At 38.5% G+C, this 15325-nt stretch overlaps 2 protein-coding genes across 5 annotated transcripts in view; one reads left to right on the top strand and one right to left on the bottom strand.

Moving 5' to 3' along the window:
* abca4a (ATP-binding cassette, sub-family A (ABC1), member 4a) overlaps positions 1-5763 on the top strand; it is a 39632-nt gene extending 33869 nt beyond the window's left edge. Inside the window, 12 exon segments of the mRNA XM_044104610.1 lie at positions 874-1021; positions 1102-1225; positions 1818-1947; positions 2055-2175; positions 2265-2327; positions 2437-2543; positions 2771-2912; positions 3022-3156; positions 3256-3359; positions 3446-3538; positions 3630-3879; positions 4675-5763. Coding sequence (XP_043960545.1) covers positions 874-1021; positions 1102-1225; positions 1818-1947; positions 2055-2175; positions 2265-2327; positions 2437-2543; positions 2771-2912; positions 3022-3156; positions 3256-3359; positions 3446-3538; positions 3630-3879; positions 4675-4794 — 1537 coding nt within the window. The 3' untranslated portion in view covers positions 4795-5763.
* A 153-nt stretch (positions 5764-5916) lies between these two features.
* On the bottom strand, positions 5917-15079 carry tecrl2a (trans-2,3-enoyl-CoA reductase-like 2a). Of its 4 annotated transcripts, none has more exons than XM_044104606.1 (13): positions 14867-15079; positions 11944-12027; positions 11778-11829; positions 11250-11294; positions 10484-10587; positions 10276-10391; positions 9045-9150; positions 8809-8881; positions 8063-8106; positions 7935-7992; positions 7741-7829; positions 7573-7618; positions 5917-6790 (listed from the first exon to the last, which is right to left on the bottom strand). In XM_044104606.1, the coding sequence occupies exons 1-13, from the start codon at positions 14888-14890 to the stop codon at positions 6663-6665; spliced, it is 969 nt and encodes a 322-aa protein (XP_043960541.1). In that variant the 5' UTR covers positions 14891-15079; the 3' UTR covers positions 5917-6662. The 4 variants fall into 4 exon arrangements, with proteins under 4 accessions (XP_043960541.1, XP_043960542.1, XP_043960543.1 ...); XM_044104607.1 differs by having other exon boundaries at positions 11944-11994; XM_044104608.1 differs by lacking the exon at positions 11250-11294.
* Positions 15080-15325: the final 246 nt, after the last annotated feature.

The following is a 15325-nucleotide window of genomic DNA, read 5'->3' as shown; positions in this document are numbered from 1 at the left end:
TATATATATATATATATATATATATATATATATATATATATATATATATATATATATATATATATATATATATATATATATATATATATATTCCATCCTTCTCACTGTTAATTTGAGTGCATTTCACACAAAATAATGTCACAAGAAATAATTATTTCACAAAATCACTGATGCAACACTTCTCAGCACCCCTACAACTCCTTTTTAATAAAAGTAAGTGGATAATACTTTGACTTTATTCATTTTTCCAAGCTGTGTAGGAGCTTTTAATTAGTCATCCATGAGCTCCTGTTCCCTTGGGTATAAACATGAAGTGGCTGAGGTGCCCATTTATCTTAGCCACTAAATGGAAAATACAAGGGAACATACCATTCTGCTAAAGAGTCTAAACATAGCTACAAGAACATCCCAACATCCCTAAACATGCCTTTATTTACAGTCAGAATGATAATTAAACAGTTTAAACTGTTTAAGTTTACTTTACCACCAGGCTCAGTAAGTAGGATGGTAGTGAAGGGGGAAAAAATGAACGACAAAAATTGTATTTATTTATCAAGAGCTGCAATTATTTTTTCTATTTTGTTTTCATTAATTAAATTTTCTGATATTATTTTCAGTGTTTCTTGCACATCTTTAACCGTTTGCCAATCGTTGTGGGTAACACTGTAAACCTAATATGATGTAGTTCCTTCCCAAAAGCACAAGCAAATAATCTTTATCCATATTTTTTTCAATCATTTCTTGATCCTAAATGTCTGCAAATACAAATTTGCTGTTAAGGTCCACACCTGATCCGAATAATCACCACTAACAGGATGTGGACGTGTATCGGGTATCGTTCATCGTTTCAGACGAATTGACTCTCTTCCCCAGCTGGTCCGTGACACCCATGATGTACCCCATGTCCTTCGTCTTCAGCATCCCCAGCACAGCCTACGTCTCTCTGTCCTGCATCAACCTCTTCATCGGGATCAACAGCAGTGCCATCACCTTCATCCTGGACCTGTTTGAGAGCACTACAGTAGGTCCATGATGAATACCAACCTAAAGTCAACAAGTTTCCCCTCTCACTTACAATTTCTTTCTTTTTTTCCAATTCAGGGTCTTTACAGATTCAACCAGATGTTAAAGACAGTGTTGCTCATCTTTCCCCATTACTGCCTTGGTAGAGGTCTCATAGACATGGCCATGAACCAGGCTGTGACTGACGTCTATGCTCGCTTTGGTAATCACGTCACTTTTCTGTATCTCTCAAGCTTCCAACCACTGTCTGAGCATGATGAATGTCCAGTCACTCCAGGTGTCACAGATCAGATTCTATGTATTCACTCTGGTACTGTGGCTTGCAAAACATTTGCACCTTTTGGACCTTTTCATATTTTGCAACATTGGAACCTCTGAACTAGATTGTATTTTATTCGGATTTAAAGTGACAGACCAAGATGAAGTAGTGGATAATTGTGAAGCATGTATTCTACACACTATACCAAACTTTGAAAATGATTGCTTAACGCAAAAACCATGCGAATGTGGCACAACTACAAACCTACCAAGAGCACTGATGAGAGAAGTGGCCAAGAGAGCCATAATAACTCTGGAGGAGCTGCAAAGATTAGGAAAATACTATAAAGCTCCTTTACATGGACGTGGCTTTAACTTGTTCTTCCCCAGTCAACACACTGAAGACTGTAAATATTGAGTAACGAAATGGAAAAACGTTTAATGGGTATGAATAGAAGGCAATGTACATCTGTCTGAAACAGCCACAAATAAGAAAACAGATATTACATGTATGCTGTGTTTATCCATCGCCTCAGGTGAGGATTACAGCCCAGATCCCTTTAACTGGGACTTCATTGGGAAGAACCTGTTCTGCATGGCCATTGAGGGATTTGTCTACTTCATTCTCAACATCCTGTTTCAGTACCGCTTCTTCCTGGATCACTGGTAAACGACAGGAAAACTTCACAACACATTTCTAAGATGCGATGTCATTTCCAGGTGGGTGGAGATTGGATTTTTATTTTTTTTTATTTTATTTGTTATAATTATAGGATTCCAGATAGCCCGAACCCTCACATGCTGGAGGAAGATAAAGATGTGGCCGAGGAAAGGGAACGAATCCACAGGAGTAAAAATACATTCGATATTTTACGTATAAAAGACCTGTCCAAGGTGAGAGATTTCAATATATGAGGTTTAGACAGAAATAAAGTGATTGAAAACTAAACAATTTAGGATTCATTTTGTTGCTATCGGACCAGACGTACAGAGGAGCAACGATCCCCGCGGTGGATCGGATCTCTGTTGGAGTTTCACCCGGAGAGGTGTGTCCGGCTTGCTTTAAATCCGTCCTGAACAGCTGCTCTCAGCAGTAGACAGTCGGATAACTTTTCATTTGTTGTTTTATTTTTTTCTTCTCCTCTTCATCTGCAGTGCTTTGGCCTGCTGGGAGTAAATGGAGCCGGGAAGACCACAACGTTTAAGATGCTGACTGGAGACATAGACGTGACATCAGGAGAGGCTTCTGTCTCCGGCTACAGGTTCACAATATAAACAATACGCTTTAATATCAATGTTAAAAAAGGTGGCGTACAGTAAGTGGTATGATATATTGAGTTTTTTTCTAGTTTTTTTTTTTTTTTCATCAAGTCACAGCTTTAACCATACATTTGTTGAGATGGGAACATTTTCTAAGTCTTGGATTGTAGCTTTGTAGCAATCTTATCTTCAATGCTAAGTTGCCTTTTAATGCCACGTTTTGTTTCAGCATTTTGACCAACATCCTGGACGTCCACCAGAACATGGGTTACTGCCCCCAGTTTGGTGCCATCGACGAGCTTCTGACAGGAAGAGAGCATCTGCACCTGTACGCCCGCCTCCGAGGGGTCCCAGAGTCTGAGATCAGCAGGGTGAGACGATGCAGATTATATTATAATGACGATCATTTATTGCAATTGGGTAAACTAAGAATGAAATGTTCCACAAAGCTTAAATGTATATATATTCTGTCTTTTTCAGGTGGCTGAATGGGCCATCCAGAAGCTGGGTTTATCAGAGTACGCAGGTCGAAGCGCTGGGACCTACAGCGGCGGTAACAAGAGGAAACTCTCCACCGCCATTGCCATGATTGGCTGCCCCACTCTGGTGCTGCTGGTGAGCATTAAACCATCCTGCATTTCAAGGTAGAACCGACAAAACTCTGCTGGGAACATATCTAGATATGGCTGTCGTGGTTTACTTCCTGTCTCTCAGGATGAGCCCACCACAGGCATGGACCCCCTCTCCAGACGCTTCCTTTGGAACTCCATCATGAGTGTCATTCAGGATAGAAGAGCGGTGGTCCTCACCTCACACAGGTAAACCGAGGGTTGCTGTGGATTGAGCTCTACACATGCATAAGCTTACAGATGTTGCTTCACAATGCAATTGCTATTTTGTTCAGCATGGAAGAATGTGAAGCGCTCTGTACCCGCTTAGCCATTATGGTTAATGGATCCTTCAAATGTCTGGGAACTATTCAGCATCTCAAATACAAGTCAGTCGCTGCACTTTACGCTCGTTTCATTTCTATTAACAGTAACCGACCCCGCTAAATATATATTGATAATATTACTATTGCGATCCAGGTTCGGTGACGGCTACGTGGTGACCATGAAGATCAGGGCGGCCAAGCCCGGCTGTCTGCCTGACCTGAACCCGGCCGAGGCTTTCATGGAGAGCACCTTCCCTGGCTCCATCCAGAGGGAGAAGCACTACAACACTCTGCAGTATAAGATCTCCTCTCCATCTCTGGCCAGGATATTTCAAATGGTCCTGGCTAACAAGGACAAGCTAAACATAGAGGACTACTCTGTGACCCAGACGACTCTTGACCAGGTCAATATGCACACATAAACAATCCAGAGTTTGACTTTTCTTTTCTACTACCTTTGACCTCAGTGTAATATTTTACAACGGTCCTGCAAAGTGTACGCCTCTATGTATTCTGTGAAAAGTTAAAACCATATGGAAAAAACCCCCAAAACAATTTCAAACTTTTTCAACCTTTAATATGACACCTGTTCTGCATAATTCAACTAGAAAAACAAACAAATCTGTGATGGGAAAAACATATAAAAATTAAAAATGGCAATCTAGATGCTTTAAAAGTGTACACCCTTAAACTGATGATTTGCTAGAGCCAATTTTAATTCAAAAACAGCTTTTGGTTTGAAAAATGAAGTTCCTCTTCACCTTCACCCCCTAGAATGTTTTTGGTCGAAGTTAACCCATATTTGAATTTCTTCATAATTTCATTCATATGCAATGAAAAACAAAAAAGATGCATCTGATAATAAGCAACCCCACATCATGATGCCACTAACACCGTGTATCATTGTGAGTATTTTGTTCTTTCGGTTAATTCCACCACAACATTTTGGAATATTTTAATCCAACTCAATTGTAAAGGATACATGTTACATAAACTAATTTACTATTATTTGCTGTTGTTATGTTTTCTTTTTTTTTTTACATCACACAAATGTAGAATTTCAACAGAGATGTGTGTAGCGTTGATCGCCAGTGCTTGTGTTTCTGACTAATTACAATGTTAAAACATGTAGTCACTTTCCCCCCCCCAGTCTGTTCTGCTCTGATCTGATCTGATCTGATCTTCAACTGTCCCTGCAGGTGTTTGTGTACTTTGCCAAGCAGCAGTCCAGAGAGGACGACACCATTGTTCTGCACCCGAAAGCTGCTGGTGCACAACGGTACATTGAAACCACGGCCATCAAGTCTTACAGGAAGTAAACCGAACCGGACAGGAGCTCCGGGTGTTCGCTTCACTGCTCCGTTGATTTTAGCAACCTGCCATACTTCGTTTTACTACTCTGGTATAGTTAAAAAAAAAAAAAAAAGCTCTGAAATCAAATTTAACTGAAGGGACTGGTTTAATTGGCTAAAACAAGTTTAGCAGAAGGAAGTCATGTGAATCAATTTTTTTCTCTTTTGCGTTTTGATAAAACAAAGTTAGTTTAGTGGAGCATTTATGTGCCTGCTGCATGTTCCGCGCCCTGCTCGCCTTAGAACCGGATTTTACAGACTTGAAATATATAGGGGTGAACCGATTGCAGTTTTCTGGCCAATTGCTGATCTTTAAAAAGCCTGACCTGCCAATCGCAATTTTGAAGGATACCAGTTTATTTATTGTTTTGTCTGAAAAGTCGCTAAATGTAGCGACAAGTTGCTAAAGTCGGCAACAGTGGTGTGACCATTGTTAATTGCGGTTCCATAATTAAGATTTCATCGACACACCCCTAGTGAAAAAGGACGGGGTCGTCTTCCGAAGGAACATCAGAAAGTGCGTACCGCGTCGGCTTGGAAGACGGCGTAGCTCTTTGTACTTTCTGCTTCAAATGCCAAGCCAGAAACTTTTCAACTGCCTTTATATCCCTGTGAAAGAAGCACTTGAACAAGCTTAGTTTTTCACCTTTTTTTGCACTTTATTGATTACAAGCGTCACAATCTCCTGTGTTTTGACAGTATTTTAGTGAAATACATTTACTGATTATTACAAAATCCCTGGGCTGCTGCAAACTCATTTCAGCCCGTTGTAACTTTTTTCTTTTTGAACGTTTAAATCTTCCAAATGCTTTTCTTATACGTGTCCAGCTCTGATTTTTCTTGCTCACATTTATTAGACTTGGTGTCGTTAAAGGGTGAGGAATGAATGTGAATGTTTCTGAGAAGCATCAAATCAAATAAAGTGCGTTTCTTTAAGATGTGCACCTTTATTTGTAGTTAGTCACATTTTTTTTTTTTTTTTATAAAACCTGAGCTTTGACAGAGTATTGTTGTTTTTTTTATTGTAACAGCATAGTGAAAGCATCTACGTGTTGATGGTTGCTGCACATTTTCAATGTTTTCAGTAAAAAGCTTGACAATTTAATGACTAAATGCTTCAGCAGCATTCCCCCTGAGAGCATGAAAGCGATTCTAAACTCTTACTCTTAACATCAGTTTGTTTAGGCACTTACTTACAAAGAACATTCATTATTTCTAAAATTTGTTGGCTAAAATTCCTAAAATCTTAATTAATTTTTTTTTTAAAGAGAGTTGATGAATTATCATGAAATGAGAACAATTTGCTGGTTTTACGATAGAGATGCAAAAATAATACTCCCTCAAGCTTTTCTGAAAAAGCTAGCCAGATAAATAAAATGTTGCACTAAATAAAACACAAAGAAAGTGATACATTTTCCGTTAACATAGTGGTGTTGACCCTTCAGCGCCCTGCTGACTCCAGCAGCAGGACTTCAGTTGGACATATTTGTATTTTATGAATATACTAAAATTAATTCTTTGTCAAGCAGAAAATGCAGTGATAAACTGTTTTTTGTTTTTGTTTTTGTTACAAACGTTCAATTTGTATTATAATCTTAACAGCTTGATTTTTTTAGCACAAAAACTAAAGCTGCATGGTAAAACGCTACACTTATGTCCCTGCTAAAAACTTTTGTCCATGTGTGCTGAAACTGAAAAGAAAAGAGAATGTTCTCAGGAGGTTTTGAAGGCTCAGCTGTAGTGCATTTCTAAATCATTGCGTCTTTTAAGCCCATCAGTATTAAAATTGCATAGTGCTGGATTGAAGAAAACAAAAGCACAAGCCTAAGCAATTATCAAAGAATCAGGGGAATAATGGCCATCCGGACAGATGGGTAGTCTTTGAACTCTCGTATGTAGGCTCTGTGCTTCACTTTGGCCCAGATCGTCATCTGAATGAACCCGAACAAAGTGTATATTGCCACTGCAAGACAAAACATACAATGAAAAGCTGCGACATGTTACTGGAACAGGCGATCTCTGATCTTTGGTTTGTATAAAACTGTGATGCCGCTTTCCAAATTATGATCTATGAACAGCATTCAAAAATATTGTTTCTATTCTTCTTGCCACTAGTACTCATGAATTATTTGTATTAGACACAAAGGTGATGTCCAAATGTGTATAAGATAGAACACAAAATTAGCTCAAAGTTCACATTGTAAATTGACTTTAACTTCTTATATTAGTGATGGGCAGGGTTAGCATGGCTACAGTGACTAAAACATCAATCCCAGTGAGTATGTTGAAATAATGTATAACCTTAGCTTAACTCTAATATAGACAATACACTGCTAACGTTTCCAAATTCATATTTTATAAGCCATCAAGGCTACAAGATGGAAAAGCGTTCAACCTTCCTGTTAACTGTTGAACGTCTCTTCCAGTGAGGATAAACCTTTGACATTTCAGTAACTTTGTACATCTCCATTTTTTCCTTTACCTCACTGACACTGGAGATAGCAAATTTTGAGTCTTTTTCCCTAAGTAACAACCTCAACACTGAAGATTGTTGTTAGCACTTGCAACCTGCAAACTGTTTCGCACTGTGCAATTACTAATTAGAAGAAGATGATCTGTTTCAGTTTCAGGCTGCCTGTTCAATGGTCTTGGCCAGTTAAGCTGGAAATCTCCTAATTCTGGTCACCAGCTGATTTCTTGGTGAATTTCTCATTTTGCCAAAATGTGGATGTATACGTCACATACCTGGAAGACACTGGGTCATCACTGTGAAGCTCAGCCAAGCTCCGACCTACAGATGTCAAATGACAACGTACAGACATATGAAAATATGAAACTTCACAGCGGTTTAAAAAATTTACAGTACATGTTATTTTGTGTGATGTCATATAACATAGTTGCTGCAAATTTTACCTCATAAGTATAATTTGGGCAGGACACAAAGAAAAACAACCATGTGAAGGGGTTCTTGGTTGGCGTAGGAAACCTTCTCACTCTGAACCCTGATGTTTCCACAAACGAGAAAAATAAACAAACGGAAGGGAAAAGGACTTTAGTCGGCCTGATTCTTAAAAAAAGGGACTTATAAAAAAAGATTAACAATTCACCATCTGTTCTTAGGTTACTCAGACTCATATGGATGGAGAGGTTGCCCACTTCACACATCTAAAGCAGAAATTCACAGATCAGAAGTCTTGAGTTTAACTTTGCCCAGTGTGAGCCTGAGTTTACGTACCGCAAATGTGAATAGTGCGTACTTGACTTGAAGTTCTCCATATGCTGTAACAGAAGTATTTCAACTTGAAATGCTGCATAAAATGTCACAACACATACAAAAACAAATCATTCTTATTATTGTGTAGCCTTGGTTTCCTGTATTTGTGGGGTCCATAACTGCAATAATACTTGACATGGGAAGTCCAAAGGCTGCATGGGGATGTACATATTTAAAGTCAGGCAGTACCATTATTAAAGTTATGCACAATTGTCTGAAACTGCCTCCTAGCCTAATGCTACCATGTGCAATTAATGTACATTTTACAAATACCAAGATAGAGGACTTGATGAGTCCTACTGTTTACTGAAGATGCTGTTACATTTTCTGCCATCATCTCAAAATCAAGCAGTCACTCTTTTTTTTATAACAATTAATTAATTAATTAATTATTAATTAATTAATTAATTAATTAATAACAGTACCATAATGAAAATGACGTAATTTCATTGTAAATCCAACAAATTTCAGTTTGTAACAGATTTGAATTTTCTAGCATCCCCCCAAGTGGACAACAGGAGGAATAGCAATAATCGTGGTTGTCAGAAGTTTACCAGATGTGTGTATGTGTATATATATATATATATATATATATATATATATATATATATATATATATATATATATATATATATATATATATATATATATATATATATATATATATATATGATAATCCCTCAATATTTCCACATGGCTCGACTTACATGGAGGTGTATAAAGAGGGTGGTTAATGTAGTAGGCTAACCAGGCAGAAAAACCCCAGTAATAGGCACAGTTCTACAGAAAAGGAGCAACAAAATTTGAAGACAACATTGTTAATTGTAAAAAAACAAAAACAAAAACGTTTCAAATATAGTATTATGTAATTTTTGTAAAGCAACATTCATCAAAGGCTAAGTCCTGTAGCTGACGGTTGTACAGAAGGGGTAGTGAAACTCACTTTGACTATCGTCCTGAGTGGCATTGTCCCATGGGAGAATCGGTGCACGAAGATGGTCTCCATTAGCCTCTTCACATAGTGGAATGTATGGCAGACACAGGCCAGTCTGGGGGACAAAACCAAACAAGGTCAGAGGTCTAAGGCAAATGAAAATATATTAGTTTAGCTTTTTTTAAAGGGAGGTTCTGTGGAGTTATTTTCTCGTCCGTGTAGCAATGTATATCACCAGTAAGTGAAATTTAGTGAAGCCAGTAAACTGCTCACTTTTCTACTTGATTCAAAACTACTGAAATTTAAGACCGTAAAAGACTGTTAAGTTTCATGCCACTTTTTAGCAAAGCAGTGTTTTTATCATGCATGTATCTATCAGCCGATAGCCTTTATGTTTTTCCCTTCAATTTCCTTTTTAGTGGCTCAGTAGAAAAACTATTAAATACTTGAAAACCAATAACCAGACTTGCGTCGCTGTTTTCCGAAAGACAAGATGCTGTACACTAGATATAACAACCCACTTGCCTATAAGTCTAAACTTTTGCATGTTTATTGTTGTAATAGCCTCATATGTGGTAAATTCCTGTGGTTCTCCGTGCCTTAATGCCCAGAAACTATCCAGAAATACAACTCTGTAACACAGACATTGTTAGGCTGAGAAAGCGGAGAAATATCACAATGGCCTATTTTGAAATTGTTGCAGTTCAATGCCCTACATCAGTGGTGCCCAAAGTCGGTCCTCGAGGGCCGGCATCCTGCATGTTTTAGTTCTCTCCCTGGTTTAACGCACCTGAATCAAATGAAGGCTCTTTAAAAGGGCTAAGAAGAACATTGACATGCTGTAAAGGTTGTTGGTACCACCAGGGAGAGAACTAAAAGTGCACGATGCCGGCCCTTGAGGACCCACTTTGGGCACCCCTGCCCTACATAGTCGAGTAGAAATTGAGGACCTTGCAATTTACCACCACTAGAGTGCGCTGCTTTCCCCTAGTGATACCAGGAGCTTGTAGTTAAATAAAACCGGAAAAACGCTGCTTTGAACGCACGTATCTCATCTGCTCTCGGTCGGAGGGAAATTAAAGCTTACAGTCAGAAAATATATAACAATCATTATCTTTATCCAAAAACAGGCAACTGGAAAAATTACTTTAATCACACAAAGACAGGAAACGGACTTTGGCTTGTAGCTCGTTATGACTCGTGCTTTGTTTGGTTGGCATTTAGTTTTTTTTTTACTTACTTAACAACAGGATGGGGACTGGAGGTAAGGACGTATGTGTGAGAGTAGATATATGGCACTCGAAAAAAGAAGATGAGGTATGTGAGCAGGGCTCCAATATACTCTGCAAAAAAGACCTGAAAACAAAATAGGCTTGTATTAACTCTGGTGTTAGGATGTAAGTAAGGTAAAATAGTGCATTAGTAAAATCCAAGCATGGTCTTCTCACTGTAGTCCAACCTAACTGTGGCCCGAGATCTTTGAAGTACATGGTGGCTGTGGTTCCCACTGGTAGGTTCTGTAAGATCTCATCGTCTCTGAGCGACTTTCCCCCTTAAAAAGGGGGAAAAGTATTTACATACAATGTTTGTTGAGTTATTCTATAGGGTGTTTTTGTTCACACATTCTCCACTTGGAGCTTTCATCCATATTATAGATAGTGTGCTTGGCTAATTGGGTGCAATTTTGAGAATTTCCACATGGGATAATTGTCCCTAATAGCTCTATGAGCAAATTCAAACTGTACAATTTTTCACAGCCAGGTAAATTTGGAAGCACTTTTAGCCACCGGTTTGAAAGTCACTTTCATTTCGGGCTACGGAGGATCACGAATGTCCACAAAGGACATAGTCAGTAAAGACAAGTCCCATGCGTCATTTACCTTCAGCGACACAATTTTGTGCCACCATTTCATGGTGTGTCACTTAAAATCCTCATAAAATACCACAAAGTTTGTGATGTGACCAAGTTAAAGGGACCGTTTGTGCTTTTTTTTTAAGGCACTCTACATCATTTTCCATCTCTACAAAAAGCTATTACTTAGTAAATCTTCGATCTAAATCTACCAGTTGCCCCAGTTATGGCCACTTTAACCTCCACATGGCAAAAAAATAGCAAACAGCTACACAGATTAGACCACCACTTAGCTCTCATGCTGCTTATGAAGTACCTGTAATACATGCATTTAATAGTGAAATGACAAAATAGCCACTTACTGGTATCAAGTCTTAGTGCCTGTCTTGCTGGGTACCACTGGGGATCTGAGCAGACCAAACACACACACACACACACACACACACACACACACACACACACACACACACACACACACACACACACACACACACACAGAGTACATATACATTCACACAGAGGGATGGCTGGATGGAGCTTGCATTGCATCAAGAGTTTTTGGCTGGAGGCCTTGCAATAATTGACCACAATGGAATAACATAAAGCTGCTCTGCTCTAAGAGAAGCCGACAGCCTCAGGCTTGGCAAACATTTAGCAACATCTCTTGACCAGACACCAGCTTATGGCAGAAACCACGGCAAAGCTTTGAGGAAACAAACAGGAAATTGTTTTTAACAAGAAACCACTCCGGGGAAGAGGTATTATGTCAAGTGTGTTCAGATCATTGGAACTTCAATCCAGAACAAGTGTGTTAATCTCTGTCTTTATCCAGTAAATCCATGTACAGAGAGAGGTATTCAAATATTAATAATAATAATAATAAAACTCACATGATTTGTGAAACAGACTCTTAATATCTCCTATTGTAGAGTGAGGATCCACCTGATCAGAATACAAACAGAAAGTATTGGTCCCATTGAATTATTACCCATGAGTCTTACAATTATTAAACTCTGATGCTTGTGTGTCAGTTCATGCCAAAATCGGTCAGCATACCTTATCTAAAAAACAAAGCTGCTCCTTTGTCGTGGCATCAAGGACCTCCACCTGGAAAATGATGTAAACATCACCTTCACCACCCTGTAAGTTAATAATGGAGAGCAATCTGTTGTCCTAATGAATGGTAAATGAATGGTCTGCAATTATATGGCACTTTATCAAGTCAGAGGACTCCAAAGCACTTTACACTTCATTCACCTTTAACGGAAGTGAGGCTGCCATTCGATTGGCATCACAAGACCCTTTTGACACAGCAGGAAAAGCACTGGAAGAAGCGCCTTGCCCATGGGCAAAAAAGCAAAATGACTGAACCAGCAACCCACTGGATACAGGATGAACGCCTGCCTTCTGAGCCACTATTTTATTCTAGCCTTTGAACTCCTATCTTTACTTCAAATAAATCATATTTATATATATATATACATACACACATTTAAGTTAAGAACAGCAACACTTGCTGCATGAATAGAACATGATCAGTTGTAGGGTTTAATAACCACTTTATTAACTCTTAATAAAAGATTTAAAGTTATTAGAGATAATAACTTTAACTCCGTGAAAGTTATTGAAACTTTCTCAGAGTTCAATAACTGTGAAAGCCAAATTTCACAGAGTTATTGAGGTCTTGCGTCATCAAAAAAGATTTATTTGCTCCTTATTGGACCTACTTGCCATGTGAAACCCTACCTAACAACACATCCTCCAGGCTCATAGGAAGACTCAAATCCTTCCACCAAAATAAGGTGACAATTCTGCAGAATATTTTTCATTTTTACAATTTTTGGATGAAATGACCAATAAATGACTCGTTGTAACTACTCCAACTTCTAAGTGTACAAAATATTATATAAATAACTGACTAATTAAGATTGTTCCCCTCTCTGCGTCTCTCGTGCGCGCGTTTTTCCGTCTTAATTAGTCCACGTCAGTGGTGATGTACAGCATATGCAAGGAGGGCGCTGGATGGGCCCACAATTTGCCCTGAAAGCACTCCATACTGTGCTGCTCAGCAGAGCTGTCCCGGCTAGATTGGTTCCTTTACTGGACAGTGTAATAATCCACTAATGGATACCTGAAGTTTTGCTGAGTGCACAGTCAAGAAAGAGAAAATGAGTCATGCCACGTGCATTGTAAAAGAGCATTCATCGAAGGACTTCAAACCAGCACAAATCTGTCTGTACTATACTTTGAGGTTTGAAGTAAATTACTAAGCAATAGACTTCAGGGCTTTACATTAAAAGATGTTATATAGTCACCAAGTAACTCTTCATAAATGTGCTTGTAAGTGTGTTAAATATCTTTGTTCTCGGAATATGTTATGACCACTCCAAATCTAAGACGTGCAAAAATGACAAAAAGACGTAGCAAAACAATCCTAGACATTAATACTTTTTTAATATTATGAGTATACAGTATTAGAGAAGTATATTGTACAAATTGCTCTCACTATTGGTTATTATGACACCACAGGCTTCACTCGGGTCAGTTGTTGGGGCTGTTTTTTTTCTTTACTACAAATGGCTGCCCGGCTAAAATAAATCAGCTAAGTGTTTGGCCGATAGGGACACTCATGCAAAATTAGATTGGGCTATAAATGCTGGCGTGTACATTTGTTGATGCTTCACTTTTGTACCATTAAATATAAACCAGAAGTGCTTGCGTGCGATTGTGTTAAATAATGATTATGTAGAAATGTTTTGTGTATCGGCTTTCGCCAAGCACTCAAGAATTTGATTTTTATGTAAGCAGGTTGTAAACAGGTTGTATTTTGTCAATCTTACGCAAGAAATCTGTTTTGACTGAAATAATAGCAGACATAAGTTGGGTTGTTTTAACCAAACACGATGGTAAATGTATAACAATTTTAATCTCAGCCTGTTGCGCTAATGACTAGCTCATGCCAGAGATTTTTTCTAAAACCAGTTAGCCAAAGTCTAACATAAAAACTTTTTACTTGTTTACTTCTTAAGCTTGTGCTAGCTGTGCTCAACTTTTACATAAACAAGCATTATTTACTGTAAATTTTCCTTTCAAAATGTAACTGGGCAAAAATGGCACATTGGAAGTTAGCAATTTTCATTCAGAAGAAAAACTAAAAAAGTAAATTTATGTGGGCCAAATTCATAGTTCAGTCCTGCTGTGGTCCATATCTGACCCACTGGTTTATCAGGATAAGCCATATTGGATTATTTTATCGCAGTGGCTTTTTGCTTAATGATATGTTGTGGTTGAATGAAAGTTTCTTGTTTTCAGAAATATGTCATAATATTACACAATTGTTATTGTGTAATATTGTTACACAATATTAAACAATTGTGCAACATTGCCACAATTATTTAATATTGCAGGACGCCCAATGCCAGTCTCTTTTGCATGCTGAACAATAAGTTAGCTTAGCATCTTGAAACAACAGAACAGCCTGCTCTTTTCTGAAGACAAGTACTTACTTTAGTTACATCCTCAGCAGAAGGGACACAAGTTCAAATACCTTCTCATGAAAACTAAAAAAGCCGTCAGAATGACATGTTTCTCGAGAGATCAGGTTTTGTCACCCTCTAATAAACTATTTAAATAGTTGTTAATTTGCTCTCCAGTTTTGCTGTTGAGCTTCTGGCAATGGCAAAGTTCCCAGAGCAAAGTTGCAATTAGCTTTAGCTCGTAGGCTTGTTGCTGTTAGAGAAAATTAGTTGTCTTTTTCTTCATTAGTGATCATCAGACCACATGAGACATGAGGAACACCAAGACACAGTTTAGAAGGCCTATAAAGTTTACACTTTCTTTACACTGCTCGCGTTTCTAAAACTTCCCAAATGTTTTTACGTACGTTTTATTTTTAAATCTACTTTACGTTTTCAAACAAGACTTGGCTCTTCCATTTTTAAAAGGTCACATGTCAGTAAAAACGTGTACGCTGACTTACCTCAAAGAACGTGGTTCTGCTCATCGTGCTGCTTGGTAATAATTAGGTCCGTTTTACACCGGCACAAAAAGAAACACAAAGCAGATCCTCATTCCTCTCACACACACACGGTCAGGAATAGCTCCTCTCCTTTTCAGGACAATCCCCGGACTGACCCTTATTCTTGTCAGTCCTCTCTCCCTCCCTTGATCCGAGAGGCAGCAGGACACGGAATCACAAGATGCGCTCCACACATCCTGCAGCACACGGTCTGATCCTTTCTGTTTCAGTGCTGCCGCCTCCTCCTCTTTGGAACATTAAGCTTTTCTTGTCTCTTTTTCTTCTAATTAAAATATCTTTAGAGAAAGGGCTTTGCGCAAACTGGGAGAAATTCCTCTGGAGACAGAGACTGCTGAAGAGCAGAGGAAAGTACACAGACGTACACACAATTTACGAGACGCTCTGCAGGCATGGACTGTG

This window comes from Gambusia affinis, linkage group LG21 (assembly GCF_019740435.1).
Source record: "Gambusia affinis linkage group LG21, SWU_Gaff_1.0, whole genome shotgun sequence".
In the NCBI taxonomy this organism is placed as follows: Eukaryota; Metazoa; Chordata; class Actinopteri; order Cyprinodontiformes; family Poeciliidae; genus Gambusia; species Gambusia affinis.
The sequence above is the reverse complement of the archived record's forward strand: the minus strand, read 5'-3'. Positions and strand labels throughout refer to the sequence as shown.